Genomic DNA, 27,777 nt, shown 5'->3' on the forward strand with positions numbered 1-27,777 from the left:
TAGTGTAACAACTGCATGTTGGGTAATTCCAGGTGGTGTTGCATAATATGCACAATTCATCATAGGAATCTGTTTCAAAACAAACACTGCATTAACTAAGAACACATAGTTGGTACTGTTTTATTGTCCAATAATACTGATTTAAAATATTTACACTCCTACTTTTATAAATCCACAGTTAAAGCACTCATACCTATGGCTTTTTTCATTTCCTCTCTCCCAGTCTTTCAAGCACAAAATCCTTCTGTAAACTGTCCAAAAAAACTCATTAAATAATAAAACAGTAGCCTGATGCATTGAATAGACACAATTACTTTGAATTTTATTAAGATTTCTTTTTTAAATATAAAATGTACTTTTTTCTAAAAATAAAATTCTGGTGATAAGATGCCAGTGCAATCTTTCCGCCAACTCATACTTTGTTGCAAATATAGCTGAATTTTCCTATTTTAATTGGCCCTTTGGGAAAAAAACTGCCAGTGTTGAATCTATGACCTTCCCCCCATCTACACTTATTTTAATGCAAAATAAAAACAAACAAAAATAAAAATCTGGCAACTAACAGTTGTAAGCAAAATTACAAAGCACTACAAAGCAATATCTACATTGTCTCTTTTGTGTTAGCTTTGTCAATATCCTAAAAGCTTTGTGGAAATTTAATTACTTGGATATGAGAAGGCACAAGGGGTCTTTTTTCATTTTAAGGAACCTTAGCGCAGACTATCCCCATCCCAGTCAATTTCTTGGCTTAGAAGACAGCGGTTAAACTTAAGAACAGAAAGACTGCAAAGTATTAAAAGAGCAGGGGAATTACCAGTTTGAGCAAATTGCCCAATTGTTATTAAGGTAATCCATGTGACTCTTGGGACCATACCATTTTAAACATTAAACTCAAAGTCTGAAAGAAAAACAGAACCTATTTCAGAAGTCTCTCACAAGGACAAACAATATAACCTAGTAGTACACTCTTGCAAAACTTGACAATTAAAACTCCACACAAAGCTGTCTATCTCTAGAAAACATTTTGTTCTGTGACATTGTTGGTTTAAAAAAAAAACATAAGGGGGGTTTAATCAAGGGCAGCTTAATCAAATGGCCTAACTTTGGTCCAACTGTCCACATCTCTAAGGGCATCAATACAAAGGAGTCATCCACGAGTGGTGCAAAAAAAAAAAATTTTGGTATTACATTTTTTTTTGTGTTTTTCAAATCACAGGTAACACAGTCAACATTTGCTAGGTTCCCACTGTTTCCTCTTTTACATTCTCTACTGGTTGTGTGTTTAACCCATCAGACTCTTTAGGTTCTAGTTCGCCGTGTTCCCTGTGTCCTGATTGTACTTCCTCTAGATCCGTTTCTTCTATAAGCTGCGCTTGAACCTCTTCCATGTGTAACTGATCCACATGTTCCACGTCTAACTCCTCTATGTGGACTTCAGTACTGGGCTCAGTCTGAATGTGCTCCACTTCCAAGTAGCTAATCTCGACCTGCTCTTGGAGCTCTATTTGCGCAGTTTTCACTTCATTATTCGTTATCAAATCTGGATGCACTTGTTCAATTGTCACTTGCGCTGGATCCACCTGGACCTGAATGACGGGCAACATATGGACTTGTTCCACCTGCTCTATGATGGTCATGGGAGCCACGGTGTCACTCTCCGCCGGAAGGACATCCTCTGTTATTATCCGTTCTGAAATGTTGTGCATTTCTTGCAGGTGTCTCCTCAACTCACTGCCTTGCATAAACCACAAGTCACATAAAGTACAGTGATTGGGTTTGTCACCTGTATGTATTACTAGGTGATCCTTGAATTGTTCCCAGCTGTTAAATATACTGTTGCAGACCTGGAATAAAAAGATACACAATACCTTTAGGTATAGTAACTGAAATTCATTAAATATCTCCTGACCGTATGTTTACTTCAGTTTATTTACTAAAGATCGCAGAATCAAATTTCACAGCAGTAAAATTCAGAACCTAAGGGTCAACTGGCAATAAACAAGCTGATGGCAACAGCACAGGACACTCCTAAAAGGGGAAACCCACACTAATTAACTAATTCAGCTTCTTTCAGACTACAGTTAATTAACTTTATGTCCTCTTTTCCCTTATTACACCTCTGTGTGCAATATGATCATCAGGAAGAGGAAGCTGTTTTTATTAGATGGCTTTGTTGCCTTCTGATTTCAATCTTCTAAAGCACACTAGAAAGTAATTTGGTGATTGGTGAAATATAAAAATTTTCACCAGAGAAAAATATGAACTTTGCTTAGGAAAAAAACCATTTCCATAAAAGTTTTACCATCCATCTCAATGTAACTGCTGAGCCTACCTAATATGGCATAATATATTTCATTTTTTTTAGCACAACAAAAACATTTAGGTGAGAAAAAGAGTCTGGGCAGCGAAGAAGAAAGGGTCTTTGTTCCAGGAGGGCACTGTTTCTGCTGTTTCCTACAGCTCAAATATTTAATTTCCTTGCATTTCTCAGGAGGAAAGAGGAGATGGTGGGAAGCAGCACGGTGCCACAGTGCCCCTCACTATCACCAGTTTGAGAACCCCTGATCTAGAGGCAGCATTGAGTCCAAAGTGCATGATCATTACTTAAAATGGTAAGAAGGGGCAGAAGGCCTATTTTATCTTCCCTATTTTTATGTGTTCTAAGAGCAAAAATAACTTGGAGCAGTTTATTTCCTCCCTATTACTCAAATAGTGAATACAAATTGAGAGAAACACTGCTTAGACTGCTGCTACGATAAGTACTGGTTCACAGATGACCTCATCCATTTTACAGTACTTCACTCCGCTAACCAGACATATTTCATTGGTACTATGAGACATTTCAAATCTGCTATTTTGATTAACTATTCAGATACACTGATCTTAACAACATATCAGATCTCTTTCATGTGCAGAATTTCCAGATGAAATGAGACACATAGTTCATCCTTTTTTAATGGTTGTGTAGAAGGGGAAAATTCAGCAGCGACTGCTCCTCGTGCAAGCAACGGCTGCTGAAATTTACTCTTCTACACAACCACCAAATGCGACCCGACAATCCTATGCATGTGTCCCAATCAAAATCCATTCCTCTTCATTACGTACCTGACATTCATAAAGTTTCTTCCGTCCCTTTTTAGCACCAGCCTCTGAATGGCATGCTGTCAAGTGACATTTGAGAGTACTGTTCCGGGCAAAAAACTCATGGCAGTTTGGACACTGAAACGGCCTTTCACCTATCGAGGCAAATACAGGTTTTTATGGAAAATGGAAAATCCGATTGTATTTGACTTCTAGTTGGTACCAATAATCAATGTACCTGATTTAAATGGAATAATACAGCTCTCCCATCAATGAACTTCATTCATCCAGATGTTACAGAAATAAAAGAATTCGAATTTAGTTTAAGGACTACTATGTAAGGTGTACTGAGGCAGGCCCTATTCAGGCATTTAAAAATACAATGGGCCTATCATACCTGCAGGATCATGATGAAGATTGAGCCCACTACAGATTCAAAGGAGTATGTAGTGGAAGTATGCTGGCTGCTCAATTCTGCCTTCAAGGCAACATGATTCCTTTGCAAAGAAGATGCGGGCAACTGGCAGGGCTGCTGTCCTATGCCATTTTAAGTGAACACCAGTCTCTGTAAGCCTCACAAACAAATTTGTTGCTTCTTATCTCTGTTGCAGATTTTACCCGTCTTTACAGCTGTTGTAACATGTACCATGTTATCATCCACCATGCCACTGGATCAGAGCAGGTGGAATTGCTCCCCAAGCCAATGTAGTTTCCAAGTGACCACGAAGTCTGCAAATGGCTCTTTCTTACACACATTATTTGAGTAGCTCGTTGTGTGCAGCCAAACTTAGCTGCCAGAGGAGCAAATGCATGAATGACACTTGGATGAGATGCCAACCAGGGCACATTCTTCTCCACTGGCTGGCATCTCACCCTACTCCTGGTCTGGCTCTGCAGAGAATAGCACGCCCAACCCCTCGACCACTAGCAGCAGCATAGAGTCCGTGTAAATTGGTGGAAGAGTGGGTGAGCCATAGCAACTCAAGTACATATAAATAGCCTTTGAGTTTTGTCCCTGAATGTGTTATGGCAGTGGAACAAATGCCTTGCCACCACTCAGCTAAAGACGAGAGCTTGGGAAAGATAAGACAGCAGAGCCAAGTGGCAGAAAGACATTTCCTTTGCTTCTGCAGCCGCAAAACATCCATTACTGAGACTGGAGGGCAATTCATTTAGCATCATATTGCAAAGACTCAGTAGTTTTCATGAACACTGCAATGCTGCTGGTGGGGGGTAGGCATGCCTTTCCCTGTAGAGCTGGATCAGCTCTACAGTGGGGTGGTTATCAGTAGTAGCAGTGGGATGTCCAAAAGCTATTCATGTTTGCTCCCCTGACAGCCAAGCTTGGTCAGATGGTTAGTCTTCAAACAAAAAATGTGCATGAGCAAGCCTTTGCAGAATAGGCAGCTAGAAGGGCCATTTGCAATCTCTACACCGCTGTGCACTGGCCTTGGGAAGAAGTAAAAAAACTCCACCTCCACTGCTACTTTATGCCAGTTTTAATGGGGACTTGAGCGTGCACATTTCCTGGTATATGCAGGACATCTGGAACTAATATGCTGCCAAAATCATTATAAGTTTATTCAACTTGAACATACAAGGAAAAGATGATATGCTCAGTCCACTAAATTAAGCTAGAGAAATTCAATAACCTCAGCCACTGAGGTGAGACACTAATCACACAAAGGTTTAGCTAACTCACATTTAAGAGGAAACTGTAGTTACCTGTGTGCTTCCGAATATGTTCCTTAAAATGTCCAAAGTGGTCAAACTGTTTATCACAGTACTGGCAGACGTGTATTTTCTTGCCAGATCTTTGTTTCTTGTTAGCAGCACCTTCATCAAAGTGGTAACAGGTAAGGTGCTGTTTTAACGCACTCTCACGCAAGTACCTTTTGTTGCATAGGTCACACTTGTAACTTTCCGTAGTGTGCGTTTTCATGTGTTCTTTAAAGTGGTAAAATGATTTAAATGTACGGTTGCACTTTTCACAGTGGTAAATGTTGTTGACATGTGACAGCTGAAGTTCCATGATCTCAATGCCTTCCACCTGTTTGCCCATTGTATCCGATATGTCGTAACATTCTTCTTTAAGGTCGCTTTTTTGCTCCCCGTGGCGGAATTTGCTAGTGATATCTGCCAGAAGAGCCAGAGCAGACTCATCTGATGTACCCGTGGTCTGTATATATTTTATAGACTGTTCAGTGGAAGCCACCTCCTCAAGCGCCTCAATGTTATTTTCTCCTACATCAGTAGCCCCCTCTGAAATCTCTACCTCAATTTCAACAGGTTCAGATTCTGCACAGGGCAGTGTTTCTGTAATGACATTGGAGGTTTCTGCTATCTTCCGCTTTTTGGCTTTACTACTATCTTGTGTCTGATGTGATTCATGCACCAACGAATTCTCTTTCTTCCTAAAAAAAAAAAACATTAAAAACACAGTAAGCATTTTAAAACAGCTCACTACAAACATGGCTACTAATGTAGGATTTAAAAAAAAAGAGGCCTGACTAGTCTAAGACAGCTACAATCACTGAAACATAATACTTAACCACTTAGACCCACCTACTTACAAGCAAATTACAGGCAGCCAAGAAGGGTGAAGCGTACATTTGAGCCAAATGTAAATGTGTGTATCACATACCCACATAATTTTTGAGAGGTTTAGCTGTGGCCCTGCCAGCAGTAAGCCCAGGTTTCAGTACACAGGGGGGGGGGGGGGGAGGAGGATTGCTGGGTTGCCTTGGTAAATGAGAGGACCTTGTGGGAAACAATGAATCTTGCCTCTAAATTACCCCTAGAAAATATGGGGGTAATTTGAGCACTTTTCTGGGCCATTTTTGTTCCTGTTATAGGTAAAACACAATTAGCAATTAAAAAAATATCCAAATTGCCCAAAGATCTGCCAACAGATCTAAATGCTGCTGACATAGGAGAGCTATAGATCTAGAATATGGCTCTGGCCATCCCTGGACTACAGAATTTTCAACATTTTTACAAAGATTTCAATAGATTAATATGGCCTTTAGAATCCTGGAGGGCAAACAAGATGAGAAATATCAAGCTAGAGCATCAAAAATGAAAGCAGACGATTCTCAGATGCCTTCCTAACACAACCTTGTGAGAAGCCACACTTGCCTGTTTTCGAGAGCCTTAATGGCTTCCAGCATCTGAAGATACTCAGCCGCTTTCCAGACATCATTTGCTTCCTCTTCCCCTTGCACCATTAACTTGGCTGTGTACGTGAACTCTATTAAGTGACGAAATGCCATGTTACTTACACCTGAAGTCAAGAAACAAAATGAAACCTGGAATTAAACTCTTAACCTTTACATAAACGGATTTTAGATGCAGCTAGAAAGCCTGTATTATTCTAGGCAGCATCAATGGGAACATACTAGTCTAAAGTGAGATAAATAATGGTACCACTCTCTTGTGCTTTGGGTAGACCTTACTTGGAATACTATATCCAGTTCTGGGCATCACAGCTCAAGAAAAGTACTGACAAGCTGGAACATGTCCAGGAAAAGAGATTCCATCTGAATATTAGGAAGAACTTCCTGGTGCCAAGAGCTGTTCAGTTGTGAAATATGCTGCCCAGGAGTGTGGAAGACTGGACTCTTCTTCTCTGGAGGTTTTTAAACAGAGGCTGGATGACCATATCTCAGAAGTGCATTGATTGACATGACTGCATGTGAAAATGAGGTTGGGCTGGATGGCCGTTGTGGACTTCCAACTCTACCATTCTATTTTGTTGACAAATATCTAGGTAATAAAAGGTGCCCAGTAGCACAAGGAGAACATTCAGTGTTCTGCCTGCATTAGTGGCAAGTCAAAGAATGGCATTTGCTCATCTGTTCCAAGAAAATGACAATCGGAGGTGCATCTATTCATTAACACTGTTTATACAAGTGAGAAGACTTCTTGAGCCAGGGATTATCTAGAACAGATGTAGGGTTATCAGTATTGTATGAGTCACTTGGCACTTGTTTCAACAAGCCTCAATTCATTTTGAATTTAATAACAGTCATGGCAAACTTAAGCTCAGTCAAGTATATTTTTGTTTAAGCAAGTGAGAAGCACTGCTTCTGTTATTTGTAACCAGCAGGTATTAACAGAAATGTTGATAGAAACATTAACCTTTCCCATCTCTGAATAGAATGCAAACTAGGATGAAATTACATGCTCACAAAAACTGCTCCTTCCCAAAGAGTAAACATATGCTCCCATTGAGCATGGCGCTAGAGACAGGGAGCATAGTCTGTCCTTGTAGCGTGGCTGAACTTTGAAGACTCTGTATGACCTTAAAGCCCAGTACACAGCTGGGATATCCAGATTTATATTCATGTCAATCACTTCTAAGATGAGTACTGAAATTAGTTACTGCTATCTTGGAACAAAGCCGGGGATGAGACCCTTGCCAACACTCAAATGTTGTGGACTTCCATGCATATATATCCACACCATTCAATGTTGGTGCACATTTCAGGAACACGAGAAGTCAATAACTGACATTATACACAACAATAGGATATGTCACAAGCAGAAACTCAACGAATTATCTCACAATCACAGTCTAAAAATATGCCTGTTAAAAGTGGGTATACAAATAAAGAATACAACAATCTTCCCCATGGTCTTCTCTTAGAAGAGTTCTGAATCCAGCTGCTATCACCCAATTACCTTCTATCTCTACCAGAGGCTCCTGAGTGAAGTCTTGGAAGAATTTGTAGAAAAACTGGCTGCAGGCAGCAAGAACTGCTTTGTGAGCTTTAAAATGGTGACCTAGAATGAAAGGGAAAAAAACAACGTATTAAATTATGTGTGCTAGATTTTGATGGGGCTACATATTAAATATCAACTGCTAGATGTTAATAATTGACTGAATTAAAAATCAAATGCAACAGAGAACACTAATAAAGCAAGGAACTGCCTGTCAGATGCACATCCCTTCCCCATTTCGGCGCAACTAAAATAGCAATACATTATTTGTGGCTTCCACTAAAACACCTGGAGAAAGGTGTCTTTCATTACACTTTCAGCAAAAGTAGTATTTTTAATCCTTGGCTTAGTGAGGAAGCCTAAAACTTTGTTTTGAAGAGGATAATAATATTCAGCCATTCAGAAAAAAATCACCAGCTATTCTTCAACAGATGCCCCTCTCTCAAATTTCAGATTGTCAGATTTATAGTATCAGTGAATATGAACCTGCTAAAAAACGGTGGGCTTTCCACTTCTTCCATTGGAAAAGTTGGGTTTTTATCAGATTTTCACAACTTTATTGCCTAGGTGAATAAGAATATTCAGTTACCCCAGAATACAATTGTATAAAAAGAATGTCTGATCATATTAAAACATTGCATATGATAACTCTGCAATCTCAAACATTACAGATTTTTTTTTTATATCTCAGCTCATAGTCAGTTTCCTGTAAGTGTATTTTATACTGACATATTTATTTATTTACAGTATTTATATTCCGCCCTTCTCACCCCGAAGGGGACTCAGGGAGGATCACATTATACACACATAGGGCAAACATTCAATGCCCATAAACACATCAAACAGAGACCGATACAGACAGACGCAGAGGCAATTTAACCTTCTCCTGAGGGGATGTTCGATTCTGGCCACAGGGGGGAGCAGCTGCTTCATCATCCACTCTGATGGCACTTCCTCATTCCAAGTCGTAAATTAGTTAAACTTGCCTCCCCACTTTATAAGTGGTACCTTATTTCCTACTTGATAGATGCAACTATCTTTTGGGTTGCTAGGTCAGCAACAAGCATGGGCTATTTTTTATTTTTAATTGACGGGTGCTCACCCCGCCATGGGCTGGCCTCGAACTCATGACCTCATGGTCAGAGTGATTTATTGCAGCTGCTCAACAGCCTGCGCCACAGCCCAGCCCAGCCCCCTGCGCCACAGCCCGGCGCCACAGCCTGACATTTGAACCCAATCACAAATTCTGAATGCCCAGTTCCACTAACTTTTAACATACAAGTCTCCTGACATCACAATTCGATCTCTCTAGACATGAGATAACAAGCCAGAAACGTTTTATTCATGTAAACTAGAAATCAAGTGTTGCACCCACAAAGGGTGATTCTAACTGCTTATTGCATGCTTCTCTTTCTCATTCCTTTAAAAAAAACTTTGACAAAGATTAATATGGTCCTTGGAATCCTGGAAAGCAAATAAAAAACCAAGGACTCCTTTGCATTTTTTTGCCAGTTATAAACCCCTACACAGAGATGAAAACTGGTAAAAAGTTGCATAGGTGCTTTGTGACAAACATCCTTCTTGATAATAAAGCCAATATTAAACACAGTGTTCAATATAATCTACATAAAATGAAGGTTTAAGAGAATCAATTTAAAAGTGCTTTGCTTTAACTGGCTCATCTATTGTTGAAGGAGGGGAGGAAAATTACTTGTAATTAGGAATACTTATTAGCAGTAATAATCCCGCTTGTCTTTATAGATCGTATCAGGGAATAGCAGAAAATTAAAATAAAACCAGTTTAAAACAACATGTAGGACATATCTATCTATATATAAAAGAGTGATGGCATCAGGGCAGCGGACAAAACAACAAAACTACAGGCCCCCCAACCTCGAAATTTGACAACACAACCCATCATCCACGGCTCTAGGTTGATACAACAAAAAGAAAAGAAAAATGAAGTCCTAATTAGAGGGGAAGGAATAATTGTTTTTATCCAATTGCTGCCAGTTAGAGGGCTAAGCTCCACCCACTTGGTCTCCTAGCAACCTACTCAGTCCAGGGGACAGGCACAGTTAGGCCTCAGGCCTCTTCCACACTGCCTATAAGATACAGATTATCTGATTTTAACTGGATTATATAGCAGTGTAGACTCAAGGCCATTCCACACAGGCCATTACCCATTTAGAATCTTATATTATCTGCTTTGAACTGGATTATCTTGAGTCCACACTGCCAGATAATTCACTTCAGTGTGCATTTTATACAGCTGTGTAGAAGGGGCAGTTCTAGGTAGATAATATAAGATTACAAATATACAGTAGAGTCTCACTAATCCAACATAAACAGTGTCCTCTATCCTCAGCACTTTCACAGTACACAAACAACCAAATGCATACTAAACATAAAGACAACCATGCAACAGACATTCAATACCACCACTACCTCAACAATTTCTCACCAACACCACCAGACAACGCCACAGCAATGCGTGGCTGGGCACAGCTGGTATATATTAAAATAATCAGTCCACTCAAAACTTAATTCAAAACTTAAAAAAAATATCTGGATACGACTGAGGATGACACTGGCCTTTAATGCCATTTTAAATTCAGATGATGTCCTTAGTCAAACCTCTTCTGGCAGGTTGTTCCACAGTCTAGGACAGCAGGTCTCAAAATGTGCTCTGCGGAGTCATCAAGACTTCATGAAGCAAACTGAGGGGCTCCGCGCTTCCTCCCCCCCCCCCCCCCCGCTTCAAGCGCACGTGGAAGCAGGGATGGAGGCAGCGGTTGGTTAGTTGTTTCCCTTCCCCCCATCACTTCCCTTCCGCATATGTGTGATAATGGCAGGAAGCTCTGAAAGGGGGACTAGAAGATATGTATATGTGCCAAGACTGGGGTTGGATTCTAATGCTGCCCAAGCACACAGTTCTTGCTTACTTTTCCCTGCTCGTACCCCTCCCTTTCCTAGCTTGGTGCATGCATGGACTCGTGCGCTCTGCAACACTTCAATAGACAGCAGGGTGGGCAAGCAGAGACACGTGTGTGCACATGTGTGTGACACATGGCCTATCTGTCCATACTCTTCTCTCACCCCCGCCTTTTCCATGTCTGGGAGAAGACCAAGGGGCTCAGGGGGTGCAGGCTGGATATTGATGAAGGAAGGAGGGTGGGTTGTTCGATCGGTGGCCCCTTTCCTTCCCCCTTCTCATCCTTCCCCCTTCTCTTTCAGTTGTCATCTAGGCCTTCTGAGAGGCGCTGCCACTCCTTGTGTGAAAGGAAATGGTCCCAAAACCTCACCAAACAAACCTGCAAGCCCTTTTCGATCTTTTTCCTTCCCTTTTTTCACTTTTTTAAAATTTTCTTTCCTTTTTTCCTCCCTTCCCTTCCCTTCCCTTCCCTTCCCTTCAGTGGCGGAGAAAGTGAGCATGCCCATGTGATCCAGACAGTGACGACTCCTGCTCATGCTCCTCCAGCCACCGTCATGAATTTTTAAATTGTTTCCTTTACATATCATATATAATATACCATATAAACATTTAATTATATATACACACACACATATGTATACATTATATATAATATATGAACATTTCTTGGGGCTCCATGAGAAACATTTACTTCAAGGAGGGCTCCATGGCTGAAAAAGATCGAGAACCCCTGGTCTACGAGCAGCTGAAAAAATATTCTCTGGGTGCCAGTTGCTGACCTAGACCTGGCCAACTGGAGTAAATGTCCCTCAGGGAATGTCAGAGTAGCAACATGAGGCAACGATGCCATACGTAACCTGGACCCAAATCATGCAGGTGGTGGAGGTGTCTACGGACAATGCCGGCTCTTCAGCTTAGAAATGGAGATGAACACCAACCTCCAGTCGGACACAGTTAGACTTAATGACAGGGGAAAACCTTTACCTATCTTTATTTTAATAGTGGTCCTTCTGCATAGTTATTTTTTTTTGGCAGTAGCTCGTACGCTATTGCTTGTATTGGTATTAGACGGAAAAACAGCTCGAAGCCACGAGGCAATATTTGCAATCTGACACATTCAGATCTCTGTGGTAGAAATCTGGTTTAGACAGCATATACACATATAAAATACAATGAAGGGCACAACTATATACACTGAACCCTTAGTATACACTGGATTCCATTGTCACTGAAAAGGTCACGCATTCTACAATACCTGTGACTCATTTGTACAGCCCAAGCCTATGCATAGTTATTTAAATTAAACACTTCTGTTCAGACAGTGGTCAATGTCTATGTAACATGGAGACACTAAGTTAAATGAACCATTCTCTCATTCTGTTAAGAAGCTGAAATGTGACAATTTTGCCAAGTAGGAGGGGGCAAGATGATGAATAGTAAAACACTGGCATTCACCATACTAAGCTCTTATGTTGTTTCCAGTGAAATGACATTATGTTAGTTCTTGGGTAAGCAAACACTTGGCTACATTTGACAAACTCCCTTCTAAGTTGCTCTAATCATGGTAGCATCACCTCAGCCAAAATACAGATTGCCCCCCAATCCTTCCTTTTCAAACAAAATAATATCACTCTAAACCACTGACTTTGCACAGACTAGGCAAATATGGATTGTATGGGAGCCAAACTACCAACAAGGCACTCTCCAACAGCCGCTGAGAGACCCTCCCACCATCTTTAACTGCTCTGGGGTAGCCTTTTCAATTGGCTGCCAAGCTGAGTAGCATTCTACTGAAGGCCTTATTCCATTGGGTCACCCATGGTCTCATGCAGACCTGACCACCGGTGAAAGCAGTGTGTGCTATGACCCAATTGGCGGCTTCCCTGAGCTGGGCTCTACTCGGCCATCCCTCCCACTATCCAGCATCAACCTGGAGAAGTTGATGCAGCAGAGCCACTCTACCATCGCTGCCATTTTTCCCGCTACCATGTCATGACCTCACCACTAGCTAGCCATTGCCCAAAGTTACTTCAAGTCACTGATACCTTATAGGACAACAGTACTGGGGAATTTTACCAACCAGCCCCCCTTTGAGCATCAACTTAGTACTGAAACTGTGCTTGGCTTGGAGCTGCTGACTTCTCTGCCAACGCTCAACTTTCAACTCTGTTCCTCCTGGGCATTAGTGGGGACTTTTGTTTTGTTTTCAGATTTTTTTAATTTATTTTATAGAGACTTCCCTTAATTTTCTTACTGGCTCATGTTCATCACTGATGACTGAGCTTAGCGAAATATACTATTTAATTGTTGAGTCTCCACAATAATTGTAATAGGTTTAAAAGTTTTTAATACTTAATATTTATTTACATCTTATTTCTGGACATTATTATGCTTTGTGTGATTTTTGCCTTGTATTTTATGTTAAATGTGCTTTGATTTGTATTGTATTATATTTACCCACTGTGTATTTGCAATGTGGCATTGAAGTGGCCAAACTGCAAGCTGCTCCGAGTCCCCTTCAGGGTGAGGAGAGTGGGATAGAAATATAGTAACTAAATAAATAATAAATATGCATACATAAGATCCTGTCTGTGTCACTTACATACCATCCACAATCAGAGTGATGTCTGTGAACTGATCTTGCTCCCGTTGTTCATTCAATCTGTCCAAGATTACTTTGTAATGTTCTGGAAACTCCTGAATGCATTCCATTGTCTCTTCAGCTTCCATGGCTAATAGATTTGCCTAGGAGAGATGACCAGCCAGAGTGAGACCTCCAAATGTGAATAATGAGCACGGGCATTTTTATGGAGGTGGGTATCCAGAGAAATATATATAACCTATAGTAAGGAGTAGCACTAGAAAGTGCTCAGTATTATACCCATCATCAATAGCAACACTTTCGCCCCTACCAAGAAAATGCAATCCAAAAATACAGCACAGATAAAAATAATATGAAGGTGAACACGGGAAGACAATTTCAGTCACACCAGAATGAAGGATGAAATAGGAGCAACGTAGAAAGGAGAAGAGGACTGGGCTGCTGATGGAGAAAAACCCTTTAAAGCAGTGGTTTTCAACCTGTGGAACCCCAGGTGTTTTGGACTCCCAGAAATCCCAGGCAGTTTACCAGCTTTAAAGGCTGTATTTTATGGTGCTTTCGTGTAGAGATTCTACTAGTTTTGGAGTGCGGTGCCATCTATACGCAGATGACACCCAACTCTATCCTTTTCACCTAATTTTTCTGGCCCACTACCCCTTTTAGGAGCCAACCCAGGTTTTTATCAAAGTATTTATTGTTTATTGGTATATGTGATTTTATTTGTTTATGATTTGTTTTTATTGTTGAGTTTTATATTGCTTGTTGCCTGGGCTTGGCCCCATGTAAGCCGCTCCGAGTCCCCTTGGGGAGATGGGGCGGGGTTTAAAAATAGAATTATTATAATTTCAAGGAAGCGGTTCCTGTGCTAAACTGGTGCCTGGCACTTGTAATGGACTGGATGACAGCAAACAAATTGAAGCTTAATCCAGACAAGACAGCGTTTTAAAAGCCATTTAATGTATTTGCTGTATTCTAATTGTTTTTAACCACACTTATTTTTTTAAAGTTTTGTATTGCTCTTTTGTATTGTTTAATGTGAATAGATATTAGCCGCCTTGAGTCCCCACAGGAAGAAAGGCGGGATATAAATAAAAATAATAGTTAGTACTCTATTGCAGAAAGTTGAAAAATGTGAAGTTTGTGGGATTTCATACAGATTACAAGTTGACGTTCATTCCTTCCATCAATTCAGACTAATACGAAAGCTAACAAAGAGTAAAGCAACATGAGCTTTTATTTATGACTCACAATCAATATGTATTTAAACTGCTCAAACTTTGACTAAAGGAGCAGAGTGATGAGAGAAAAGCTAAATTATGCATTTAGAGGTTTTTGCCTAATAGTGAGCCCAGTCAGCGAATGAACAGATGTTGGAGTTAAAAATTAAGGAGGTGCTAGGGATACCATGCAAGGATGACTATAATGCACACACTTCCAAAAATACAGGTTGAGCATCCCTTATCTGCAATGCTTCAGACCAGAAGTATTCTGAAATGCCTATATTTGCATATATGTACATGAGATCTCACAGGAATAGGACCCAAGTCTATACAGCACATACAATGATTTTATGCTTCACATAGCTTGAATGTAATACTATACACAATATTTTAATAACTGTACATGAAATAAACTTCAGATACACCAAAACATCAGAAAACAAAAGTGCCATGATCTCAGCCACCCAAGTGTAAACTGGTCTTACAGTATTTTGGAGTTGCAGGTCACTGGCCATCAGCTTGTCATTTGAATTCTCAAGAGTATTGAAATGAAGGCTAAAAACATGGCTGTTTTGTAGTATTGTCAAGCTTTTAGAATAGAAAAAAGGAGTACAAAAAACTAAAAAGACATATGGTGGTGTGATATGGGGTTAGGAGCCAAGAAGTGATTACAGCAGAGCTTTCCAAACTGTTGTCGCAACAAGTTACTTTGTTGGTTGCAATGTGTAGATGTATCATGTGAACGTAATGAGAATCCTCTGAGTCTATGGCCCCTTCCACACGTCTGTATAAAATTCACATTGAACTGGATTATATGGCAGTGTGGACTAAGGTATTCCAGTTCATAGCAGATATTGTGGATTATCTGCCCTGATAATCTGGGTTATACATCTGTTCTGGAAGGGCCCTATGTGATGTGAAAAAAGTAATAAATCCTTTATTTTAAAATATATAAATGAAAGGTATTGAGCTGTTAGGAAGTCATAGAATCACAGAGTTGGAAGAGACCTTGTGAGCTATCCAGTCCAACCCCTAGCCAAGAAGCAGTAAAATCGCATTCAAAGCACCCCTGACAGATGGCCATCCAACTTCTGTTTAACAGCCTCCAAAGGAGCCTCCACCACACTCTGGGGCAGAGTTCCACTGCTGAACAGTTCTCACAGTGAGGATGTTCTTCCTAATATACAGGTGGAATCTCCTTTCCTGTTGTTTGAAGTCATTGTTCCACGTCCTTGTCTCCTGGACAGCAGAAAACAAGCTTGCTCCCTCCTCTCTATGACTTCCCCTCACATATTTATACATGACTATCATGTCTCCTTTTAGCCTTCTCTTCTGCAGGCTAAACATGCCCAGCTCTTTAAGCCACTCCTCATATGACTTGTTCTCCAGTCCCTTGTTCGTTTTAATCACCCCCTTCTGGACACATTCCAGCTTGTCAACAACATCTCCCTTCAATTGCGGTGCCCAGAATTGGACACAGTGTGATCCCAGGTGTAACAACTTCCCTGGATGTAGACACTAGGCTCCTATTTATGCAGGCCAAAATCCCATTGACTTTTTAAGCCACCGCATCACACTATTGGCTCATATTTATCTTGTTGTCCACGAGGACTGCAAGATCTTTTTCTCAAGTAATGCTATGGAGCCAGGTATCCCCCATTCTGTATCTTTGTGTTTCATTTTTTCTGCCTAAGTGGAGTGTGTTGCATTTGTTCCTGTAGAACTTCATTTTGTTAGTTTTGGCAAATCATCTCTCTAATCTGTTAAGATTGTTTTGGATTCTGTTCCTGTCTTCTGGAGTATTGACTATCCCTCCCAATTTGGTGTTGTCTGCAAACTTGATGATCATGCTTTCTAGCCCTTCATCTAAGCCAGATATGGGCAAACTTAGGCCCTCCGGGTGTTTTGGACTTCAACTCCCACAATTCCTAACAGCCTACCGGCGGTTAGGAATTGTGGGTGTTGAAGTCCAAAACACCCAGAGGGCCGGGGTTTGCCCATGTCTGATCTAAGCCATTTATAAAGAATAGAACCGGGCCCAGGACGGAACCCTGCTTGGGGCACTCTACTGGTCACTTCTTTCCAGAATGAAGAGGAATTGTGGGAGTTGAAGTCCAAAACACCCGGAGGGCCGAGGTTTGCCCATGTCTGATCTAAGCCATTAATAAAGATCTAAGCCATTAATAAAGATCTAAGGCATTAATAAAGAACAGAACCGGGCCCAGGACGGAACCCTGCTTGGGGCACTCTACTGGTCACTTCTTTCCAGGATGAAGAGGTATTGTGGGAGTTGAAGTCCAAAACACCCGGAGGGCCGAAGTTTGCCCGTGCCTGGTATAGCAACTGGCTAAATACAATAAGAACACCACTTCGCCACGGCGACGACGCCCCCCAACACACGGGCACGTGAGCAGATATCCCACCTGTCCTCCGTCTTGGGCCTCAAGCGGTGCCTGTCCACTGGCCGGAAACTGAGGGCCATGCCTTCGGAGGAGCAACTGCTAAACAGGTTCAGCGGCCTGCTGGGGCCTCTCGGGGCCAGGCGGGCCGCCCGGACGCCTCCCGGGCCGGGGAAAGGAGCCGGGCGGGCCCCCAACAGACCGACCCCCCAGCATTTGGTACGCGGCGGACGGGCCTCTTACATACCAAACGCCGGGGCTCCGTCTGCTGGACACGCGGCCCTCACGGAACCCCTCGCCCTCCTCTTCCTCCTCTCGCCTCTGCTCTCTCCTGCTCTGCTCTCCTTCCTACCTCGCGAGACTTGCCGGACGCCGGGGGAAGCCTATAGGAGGCCGCGGCATACTCTCGCGGGAGGTTAGGGTCCCGTCTCGCGAGATTTTCCTCTTGAGGTACATTTTATGAGGTACAGATCCGCATCACGTGCCCTCGGCCAGTCGCGAGACCTCTCTCTCTCTCTCTCTCTCTCTCTCTCTCTCTCTCTCTCTCTCTCGCTCTCTGTCGCTGATATCTCGCGATAGGAGATAGATCCTCCCTACCACGAGATTTTGTGGCAGGCATCTTCAGAGGCTGTGAGGCATGGATAAACTGGGCAAGGAAGGAAAAAAATATATATCTGTGGAGAGTCCAGGGTGTGACAAGTTGTGAGTTGGCTTTCATTGTGCTGAGAATAAGCAGCTGATTCCTAATGGGTCTAAAACGTAGTTGTGTGCTTTTCGTCTTAAGCTCAGACAAGCATCTCGAGCTCTGAGGATTGCCTGGGGAGGAATCCCACTGGAGCATTGCAGCGCACCCAAATACCTGGGAATTACTCCAGACCAGGCCTGGGCAAACTTGGGCCCTCCCGGTGTTTTGGACTTCAGTTCCCACAATTCCTAACAGCCTCAGGCCCTTTCCTTTCCCCCCTCAATCCCTCCAGCAACCTGGAGGGCCCAAGTTTGCCCAGGCCTGATATACAGTAGAGTCTCACTTATCCAACATAAACGTGCCGGCAGAACATTGGATAAGCGAATATGTTGGATAACAAGGCGAGATTAAGGAGGTCTATTAAACATCAAATTAGGTTATGATTTTACAAATTAAGCACCCAAACATCATGTTATACAACAAATTTGACAGAAAATAGTTCAATATGCAGTAATGCTACGTAGTAATTACTGTATTGGAGCCCCCAGTGGAGTAGTGGCATAGTGGATTAAAGCCTTGTGACTTGAAGGTTGGGCTGCTGATCTCCATGCTGCCATGTTCGAATCCCACCCGGGGAGAGCGCGGATGAGCTCCCTCTATCAGCTTCAGCTCCATGCGGGGACATGAGAGAAGCCTCCCACAAGGATGGTAAAAACATCAAAACATCCGGGCGTCCCCTGGGCAGTGTCCTTGCAGGCAGCCAATTCTCTCACTCCAGATGCGACTTGCAGTTTCTCAAGTCGCTCCTGATAAAAATTTATGAATTTAGCACCAAAATATCACGATATATTGAAAACATTTTTTAAAAAATAATTTTTATTATACTTTTGTACATATATATGTATATACAGATAAGATAAAATAATATAAAAAAACAAAAAAAGCAAAAACAAAGAACACACCATGGGAGGGGGGAGGAGGGGGGAGTAAAGTGGGGGGCAGGGAAAAAAGAAGAGAAAAAAAAGAAAAATAGAGAGAGAAACAATAGGGAAGATGGGGAAGGGGGGGTCGACTTCCACTTCACTTGGCAGGTAGGTCTGTCTTTTTCATTTTGAAAATTCTTCATCTGTTCCTCTTTACTTGCTTCTTTTCCCATTGCTATTTTATTGTCTTCTTCACAGGATCTGTGATTAAGTTTGGACTCAATCTTAGGGCGTGTTCTGGAATTTCTTCTTCTTCTTTTTTTTGTATATAAAAATTAATTTATTTTCTTTATTTAATTATTGTTATTTATATAGTCCTTCCTTTATTCTTTATTTTCCGATCCTATTTTGTAGCCATGTTAGTTCCTAAGTACTTTTCTATTGCTTGCCAGTTTGTTTCTTTCCTTGGTCTGCCCTGATTCTTTGCTATTAAATAGGTTAGCCTATCCATATTTTTTATTTCCGCCACTTTAGTTAACCATTCCTCTGTCTTAGGTATTACTTTCTGTCTCCAATATCTGGCGTATGACATTCTGGCCGAAGTGGTTAGATATGTCATTAGTTTTTCCTCATTTATGTCCTGGGATTCTTTAAAAATTCCTAACAAGTAGAGTTCCGGAGTCTTTTTCACTTTTATATTCAACATATTTTGTATAATTTCATGTATTTTATTCCAATATTCTTTCGCTTTTTTACATTCCCACCAAATATGATGGAAGGTTCTCTCTTTTTCACCGCATTTCCAACATTTGTAGTTTTTAGTTTTACTAATCATTCCTAATTTCTGGGGGGTGATATACCACCTGTAAAACATCTTCATCCAGTTCTCTTTTAACTGGTAAGAATATGTGTATTTTAACTTCCTTCCCCAGCATGCTTCCCACTCTTCCATTTGGATGGGCCTTCCTATATCTGTGGCCCATTTAACCATATTATTCTTTACCTGTTCTATCTCTGTATTCCATTCTAGTAATATTTTGTAAATTCTTAAGATTAGGTGGCCTGTTGAGAATAGTATTTTGTCCCAGAGATTGTTTTTCCCCATGAAACCCTTTATTTCATCTTTTTTATAGTATTCTTCAATTGGCCATACTGTAACCAAGTTATATTTTTATATTCTGTTTTCAACTCCTGTTGGGATTTTAATACATATTCTGATCCTTGCAGTTTTATTAGATCTTCGTATTTGGGCCATTGTGACCAACCTAGAAGTCTCCTTTGGACCGCCTCGAGAGGGGAGATCCATGTCGGGGTCTTATTATACATTCTTAGTTTATATTTGTTCCAAGTTTTTATAAGCGCCGATCTAATGAAGTGATTTCCAAACTTTTTCTCGATTTTAATTTTGTCGTACCATAAATATGAATGCCATCCGGCTCTTAAATCCCTCTAATGTTAATTTTTTTTTATTTTTTAATTGAATCCAATCTTTTATCCAAATTAAGTTACTGGCTTCGTAATACGTCTTCAAATCTGGCATGGCAAACCCACCCCTTCTTTTGTCATCAATTAGGTTTATCCTTTTTATTCGGGGGTTTTTCCCCTGCCATATGAATCTGCTCAAATCTTTATTCCATGTTATGAAGCATTTCTGATTCCTTAAAATAGGTAGGCATTGAAACAAAAATAACATTTTCGGAAGGATGGACATTTTCACTACTGAGATTCTACCCAACAGAGAAATTTCTAAATTTTTCCAATTTTCTAGGTCTTTTTTTATATTTTTCCAATTTTTTTCGTAATTATTTTTTAATAGTTGGGAATTTTTTGGGGAGATGCTTATACCCAAGTATTTAATTTTGGAGGTTATTTCAATACCCAATGTTTTTGATATTAACTCCTGTTTTTTCTTATTTATATTTTTAGCGAGGGCTTTTGTTTTACTCATATTAATCTTTAATCCTGCAATGTCACCATATTCTTTAATAGTCGATATCCATTTTTCTCCCTTGTTAACTGGATCTTCAATAAAGCATATAATGTCATCCGCATACGCCTGTACCTTATATTGTACTCCTTGGATATTAGCTCCCTGTAATTCTGTATTCGATCTGATGTTAATTAATAGGGTCTCTAGAGTCATTATAAAGATTAAGGGCGATAGGGGACACCCCTGACGTGTTCCTTTTTCAATTACAAATTCTTCTGTTTCTTTCCCATTGACTAAAATTTTAGCTTTTTGATTTTGGTATATGGCCTCAATTGAATTTTGGAGGTAGTATCCCATATCGAGTTCTTGTATTAAAAGTTTGAAGAAATCCCAGTTTACCCTATCAAACGCTTTCTCTGCGTCTACTGCCAAAAATAGAATTTCATGCTGGTTGTGGGATTCGTAATATTCTAATAGGTCTACTACTAATCTTATATTATCTTTAATATTCCTGTTTGGAAGAAAACCAGATTGTTCTTCCTTTATCCAATTTTTTAGGAAGGATTTCATTCTTTCTGCAATTATATTTGAAAAGATTTTATAATCAACATTTAGCAGTGAAATAGGTCTATAATTTTTTATCTCCTCTGGATCAGAATTTTCTTTGTGTATTACTGTAATCAAAGCCTCCTTCCACGAATCTGGCATTTTCCCATTTTCTCTTATATTGTTCATTATTTTATGGAGGTACGGTATCAACTCCTTCTCAAAAGTCTTGTAGTATACAGCCGTCAGACCGTCTGGGCCTGGTGACTTGGAACTGTCAAATTTCTTTATGGCCATTTGTATTTCCTTTTTAGAGATTTCTTTGTTAAGATCTTCTTTCTCTTTTTCTGTGATTTTTTGGAGTTTTAGCTTTCCCAAATAGCTAGTTATCTTTTCCCTTTCTATCGAATCTTTCCCATATAATTGCTTGTAGTATTTTGAAAACTGTTTTAAGATGTCTTCCTCCAGACAATGATATTTTTCCCCTATCCTTATTCTATTTATGTTTGTGGCCTCTTTTTTTCCCCTTAATTTTCTAGAGAGCCATCTCCCCGGTTTGTTAGCAGATTCAAAATGTGTCTGTTTAATATAATTCATTTGCTTTGCTCTTTCTTCCAATTCGAAAAATTCTCTCTTTTTTGTGTCATCTCTAATTTTTGTAGCAGAACAAGGTCATTTGGGTTACTTTTTAATTCTCTTTCAATTTTTGAAATTTAATCTATTATAGATTTAATATGTTTTTGTTTTTCTCTTTTTTTCCAAACTCCCTGCTGAATAAAGTAGCCTCTCATGGTGGCTTTGCTGGCCTCCCAAACTATATGAAGGGGTGTTTCGTGATTGTCATTTATTTTAATAAATTCTTCCAGAAGAGTCCTGTTTTTTTCTATATCCTCTTTCCTTTTCAGCAGGTTACTATCCAATTTCCATCTCCAATGCCTTTCCTTTTGATTTAATATTAGCTCTATGGGATTATGGTCTGTATCCAACCTCGGTAAAATTTTAATCTTTTGGACTAAGGGGGATAGGGATTTAGAGACCCAGACCATATCGATGCGTGACCAGCTTTTATACTTTGCTGAGAAGAAAGTGTAGTCTCTTTCATTCTCGTGGTGTGATCTCCACACATCATCTAAATCATATTCCTCTTTGAAGTCCTTGAATTCTTTTGATAAGAGTCCTTTATATTTTTTATCCCTACTCTTTCTACCCGGGTTTCTGTCTTTTTCACAATTCATCACTCCATTGAAGTCCCCCATTAAGATTATCTTATCAAATTCTTTATCGTACATTAATTCCTTTAATTTTTTCACAAATTTTGATTTAGTCTCATTTGGAGCATATATATTTATCACTAATATTTTTAAGTTTTCTATATTTATTGTAATTCCCAATATTCTTCCATCCATATCTTTAAATGTTTGTTGGGCTTGTAATTTGGGATTAACATATGTTACTACTCCTCTTTTCTTTTGTATATATGATGAGTGGAATTCCTGGCCTAATTTGAGCTGTGTTAGAAATTTCTCTTGGCCATGCCTTATGTGTGTCTCCTGTAACGAAATTATGTCATAGTCTAATTTCTTAAGAGAGTTATATATTTTATTTCTTTTCTGGGGTGTGTTTAAGCCATTCACATTACATGTATAAATTTTCAAATGTCTTCTCATAGTGCTTCTTCTCTTTTTTCGCCTTCAGTTCTCTCCTCTTCTTCTTCTGAAAGTGTTATTTGATTTTCCTCCTCCTCTTCTTCCCCTTCTTTATCCTCTACCTTTTCTTCCTGATTGTCTTGGCCTTTCTTTAGTTTGCTTTGGTGTTCTAGGAATTCTTGGTCAAGCGCCCTTTTTTTGTATACATTTGCTCGTGACTTTGAAGTTCTGAATTGATCCTCTTCATCCGATTTCTCTTCCTCTTCTGTTTCTTTTTTCAATTTTTTATAGAAGTTTCTTGCTTTCGCTTCGGAGGTAATCCAGTATTTCTCTCCCTTATAAGTGGTCATTAGACCCTCTGTCTTCTCCCATCTGAATCTTATTTTATGTTTTTTAATTCATCCACAAGGAATTGATACTTTCGTCTTCTATTAAGAGTCTCAGTCGGGTATTCTTTCAAGATCACTATTTTCTCGCCTTTAAAAGTTATTGTATTCGTATTATTAATTTTTAATATTTCGTCTCTGAATATTTTTTTTGTAAAGTTCACAATCACATCCCTCAGCGTTTTGTTCCTTTTTGCATAGTTTGTGTTGATTCTATATATTCTATCCGTTCTGTCCTCCGCTTCATCAGTAGAACAGTTCAGGATGTTTGCTATAATTTCAATTATGATTCTTCTTATGTTCTCTTTCGCCTCCTCCCAGACATTTCGAAACCTTAACTGATACTCTAGCTCTTTTGACTCCAACAGTTCTTGTCTCGATTTAATTTTGTCTCCAAGTCCAACAATTGTACTTCTTTTCGTATTTTTTCCTGTGAGCTTCTAATTTCTGCCTTTTCCAATTTTAAATCTTGTAATTCCTGATTTATTGTCCCGATTTCCTGTTTCATTGTTCTTAATTCCTCCTTAATTTCTTTCTTAAAGTCTAGCATTTGTTCTTGTGCTAACTTTTGGTAGGCATCCTGCTTCTCTTGCATCCGTTGCAATTCCTTGAGAATTGTATCAGTCATGTCTCTTATATTTGGTTCCTCTGAGATAGAGGTCCTTTTTTGCAACATCTTGGGGTCTTTATTGTCTCTATCTCTTAATTTGTATGCCATTTTCCCTTTGATTTGATTTGATTTAATTTAAAATGTTTTATAATACAGGATCAAGGATTTATTTGTTTTTTATTATTATTTTTGCAAAAATTTATGTTTTGTTCCTTGGGTATTGTTGGGTATCACTAATATCCCTCTATTTATGGTTAGCACCTTCTATTATGCCTAGGAATTACAATAGGTTCCTTCCTTAATTGATTGATTAGTGGTACCTTGGGGGAGTATTGCTTCAGGCCTCTATAGTCTGCGCAGTTTTTTGAGATACACTCTTTCACCCCTTATGCCTCTCTAAGGTGTTGAGTTCGGGGGTCTTTCTTCGGGGTATTTGATTGTAGAGAGTCCAGATCTCAGTGCTTGCTCTTCCCAGGGGCATTAGGGGCAATTAAATATTAGGCTTGCCTTTATCTTTGTCTCTTTTCTCCCCAATCCTCTCTCCAACACCCCTCTCTGGGCTACTCAACCTTTCCGTTGGTTGAAGTTAAATTTCACTCACTTCTCTTCCGTGGTCTTCCCAATATCAGTCTCTGTATGTTTTCCTTATTATACCTTATTGTTCTCCCTTCCAATCTCACGATACTTCACTCCGGAACTTATGTACTAGCGTGGCATTCAATTCCACTTTCCCCGAGTCCTCTCGCTTCTTTCCTCCTCTCGCGGGTGTTGGCATTGCACTCTTGATCTCCCTTCTCTTCTCTTCCCCCTTGGCTCTGCCTTCACCACTGGGTCCTCCAAGGGCTTCCTTATCTTTCCCAAGACGGCGTTTCCAAGGTCAGTAGTCAGCATTCGCCATTTTATTTTCTTTATAGACCTTTCGATCTGTATATTAGTACTTTAGTGCTTTTGTACATTAGGCTCTAAACTTTAAGATTAAGATTAAGGTTGCCTCAAATATAGAGTGGGTCTCTTGTATCCAGACTCTTGTGACCAATCTTACTCGATCTCAGATTGGTTTTTTCCCCCTCTATACAATTGTATATTGTATGTTCGCTGATCCAAGCAAAGAAAGGTCGAAAAGACAGTTGTTTATCTTAGCCAAGATTAATTAGTTAGTAAGTGGGAGCTTCTCTCACCAATGTAGCTGTTATCATTAATCACTTACCCAGCTGCCAAACCCTCTTCTCTTCACTTTCACTTTCCCCCGCAAACCTCCGAACGGTTATCCAGCTTAGGTTATCCAGCTGATATCGAGTCAAGTAAGATTTCTTACCCACTGTCGGTGAAGTTCTTTCTTTGAAAGTTTTCTTTTTCCAATTTGTGGTTGTTGATGTGTGTGGGCTGGGGAGAATACCGCGATTGCCAGGGGCGCACGCCGGTTCGCCTAAAGCGCGGTTCGCCTTTCCCTGTGGCACCTGAGTCCCGGGTCTTTCTAGGGGATCTCCCTTGAGGGGGGACCTCCTCTATAGACCTTCGGGTGATGCCGTGGGATACGCAGTCTCCTCGTATCTGTCCACGCAGGAGAGGGAGCACTTTGCTCTACCCAACCGCTAGGATTAGGCTGGTCCCTGGTTGAGGACACAGAGGACCGGACTCCCCGCCATGTTCCACACACCGGAAGTCCTCGATATATTGAAAACATTGACTACAAAAATGCGTTGGATAATCCAGAACGTCGGATAAGCGAGACTCTACTGTATATTATACTATGTAAGGGTTTTGTAGTTATTATATATACTAGCTAAACCCAGCTACGCTTCACTGCTGCTCAGTATGATATGTAATGAATGTGAAAGTAAATAAAAGTATTTTGTAGCGAACATTGATTCACCGAGAAAACACATCATTCAATTCAATACCCTGCCTTGCACTGCTGTGTCTATGTGGAATGAATGGTAAGGAATGAAAAATAGGTTTTTATCATGCGACATACGGGGCTTGAATTCAAGGCCGGAGATAAAACAGATGACACACAACTCTATTACTCAATTCTACATAAAGCCAAAGGAGCTCCCCTGGTCTTGAGCCAGTGTCTGGCAGCTGTAATGGACTGAATGAAGACTAACAAATTGAGACTCAATCCAGACAAGATAGACGTTCTCCGGGTTGGTTGTGAGGCCGATTGGGGTTAAGGGTGGCAACCTGTGCTGGATGGGGTTACACTCCCCCTAAAGACGCAGGTCCGCTGCTTGGGGGTCCTGGACTCATTGCTAACCCTTGAAGCTCAGGTATGGCGGTAGTTAGAGAGCCTTTGCACAATTAAAGCTTGTGTGCCAGCTGCGCCCGTACCTTGAAAAGCCAGATCTGGCAACAGTGGTCCATGTCTTAGTTACATCCTGGCTGGATTACTGCAACACACTCTACGTGGGGTTATCTTTGAAGACATCCTGGAAAATACAACTGGGTAGGCTACTAACAGGAGCAAATTACAGGGAGCATATTACTGCTAAAAGAGCTCAATTGGTTGCCTATATGTTTCCGGTCCCAATTCGAAGTGCATGTTATAACCTATAAGGTCCTACATGGCTTGGGTCCAGACTATTTGCGTGACCGTGTCTCTTATGAACCAGCACGAGCCCTGAGATCTGCCGGGGAGGCCCTTCTCACAGTCCCACCACCGTCACAATTGTGGTTGATGGGGACAAGGTAGAGGGCATTTTTGGTGGTGACTCCCCAGTTCTGGAATGCCCTCCCCAAGGAGATTAGATTATCCCCCCATCTTACCGGCCTTCAGGTAACAATTAAAAACCTAGCACTGGAAGCAGACATTTGAAAATGGCTAGTGCAAACAAGGAAATGCAGCTGTTTGAGGATACATTTTAAACCAGATTCTACTTCTATCAGTGAGAGTAGGATGCCTGATGTTTTTAAATGATATGTGTATATATTTTCAAACTGTTTGGTATTTATACTGATGGGTCTAACTGCCATGAGTTGTTTTAACTATGTTTAACTATGTTTATTGTTTAATTTATTATGTTTTGTTTTTGATTTGTATGTATGTGTATATATATGGTATATATCTGTAGTCACATCCTAGCTAAGCCTATGCTGTGCTTCCATGTGTCATAATGTTTCTTTAGCATCCACTATTTCTATTTTGAAAGCCTGGCAACCCTACAAAGCAGCCTGGAGTCCAACAAAAGAAATTGAATTAGTTAGCATTCTGCACTTGCATGCACCTTGCTTTGAATGAGCATGCAAATGAGAGACTTAATGGGAAACAAGGCTGAAATTGTGAGACAAAAGCCATTTAATGTAGTACAGCTTAATTTTGAGTAAATAACATTTGGGCAACACTCATCATTCTGTGATCCTGAACTGCCCCCTTGAGGCAAAGCACATAAGTAAACTAACAGCAGCTGAAGTTGGTTGTTTAGGGCTTTTTCTCTCCCATTGCTGAAAATCAGCTTAATGCAAATGAGTGGAAGGGTCATGTATCTTTTGGAAGTTGTGAAGAAATTGTTGCAGTTGCACTCTTCCTTTAACTCTTTCATGTTGCCTCTCTGATGGTTCTTCCTCCATTCTCACTAAATAAAAGAACTCTGCTGAAATTTTTGCAATACTCTCCAACATCTTGTGAAACTGATACACAAAATCTTACTATACATGACAGTTGACGTATGACAGAAAATAATTCACATAAAATGTGTCAGATGTCTCTATATAATTTTCATTTCAGGGACATAAATGGTCTTGAAAGAGATCCTTACAAAGCCGCCATTCTAATGACACCCCCATATATATATATATATATATATATATATATATATATATATATATGTAAGATTTGGGGGTATTTGTTCCCAAATTATATAGAAATTCTCTCAATGTGAACACGCAAACCCTACTCCCACACATTTCAAGTCTTATATTATCCCTAAGTAGCTCAGTTTTCTCAAAATGGTGTCAGGAAGTGATATGGCATCAGTTTCTTTTGTCATTTTAGAAGGCACTGCAAGGTATTTGAGCTCAATATATGTGTGTATATAGCTGCTTTGGCCTTGCTAGTAGGAGTTCAGGGGTAATAGTCAAAAATTAACTTTCCTA

General features: G+C 40.3%; 1 protein-coding gene across 5 annotated transcripts; it reads right to left on the bottom strand.

Moving 5' to 3' along the window:
• Nucleotides 1-104: 104 nt before the first annotated feature.
• znf131 (zinc finger protein 131) lies at nt 105-17,330 on the bottom strand. 5 transcript variants are annotated; one of them, XM_062972438.1, is made up of 8 exons: nt 17,253-17,300; nt 17,207-17,220; nt 13,345-13,483; nt 7,765-7,866; nt 6,220-6,364; nt 4,807-5,495; nt 3,106-3,236; nt 105-1,844 (listed from the first exon to the last, which is right to left on the bottom strand). In XM_062972438.1, exons 3-8 carry the CDS (start codon nt 13,466-13,468, stop codon nt 1,236-1,238), a joined length of 1,800 nt encoding a protein of 599 aa, XP_062828508.1. In that variant the 5' UTR covers nt 13,469-13,483; nt 17,207-17,220; nt 17,253-17,300; the 3' UTR covers nt 105-1,235. The 5 variants fall into 5 exon arrangements, with proteins under 5 accessions (XP_062828508.1, XP_062828510.1, XP_062828507.1 ...); XM_062972440.1 differs by having other exon boundaries at nt 4,807-5,491; nt 6,216-6,364; nt 17,253-17,288; XM_062972437.1 differs by having other exon boundaries at nt 4,807-5,491; nt 6,216-6,364; nt 16,984-17,330.
• Nucleotides 17,331-27,777: the final 10,447 nt, after the last annotated feature.

Source organism: Anolis carolinensis, chromosome 2 (assembly GCF_035594765.1).
Source record: "Anolis carolinensis isolate JA03-04 chromosome 2, rAnoCar3.1.pri, whole genome shotgun sequence".
Taxonomy (NCBI): domain Eukaryota; kingdom Metazoa; phylum Chordata; class Lepidosauria; order Squamata; family Dactyloidae; genus Anolis; species Anolis carolinensis.

Excerpts from the sequence above, each read along its gene's own strand:
- znf131 (XM_062972437.1), bottom strand. The coding sequence starts at position 13,468 with ATGGAAGCTGAAGAGACAATGGAATGCATTCAGGAGTTTCCAGAACAT. Across the intron at positions 3,237-4,806 it reads ACATATTCGGAAGCACACAG|GTGAAAGGCCGTTTCAGTGT; the intron begins GTAACTACAGTT and ends TTGCCTCGATAG. Across the intron at positions 1,845-3,105 it reads AGAAACTTTATGAATGTCAG|GTCTGCAACAGTATATTTAA; the intron begins GTACGTAATGAA and ends TTTTTATTCCAG.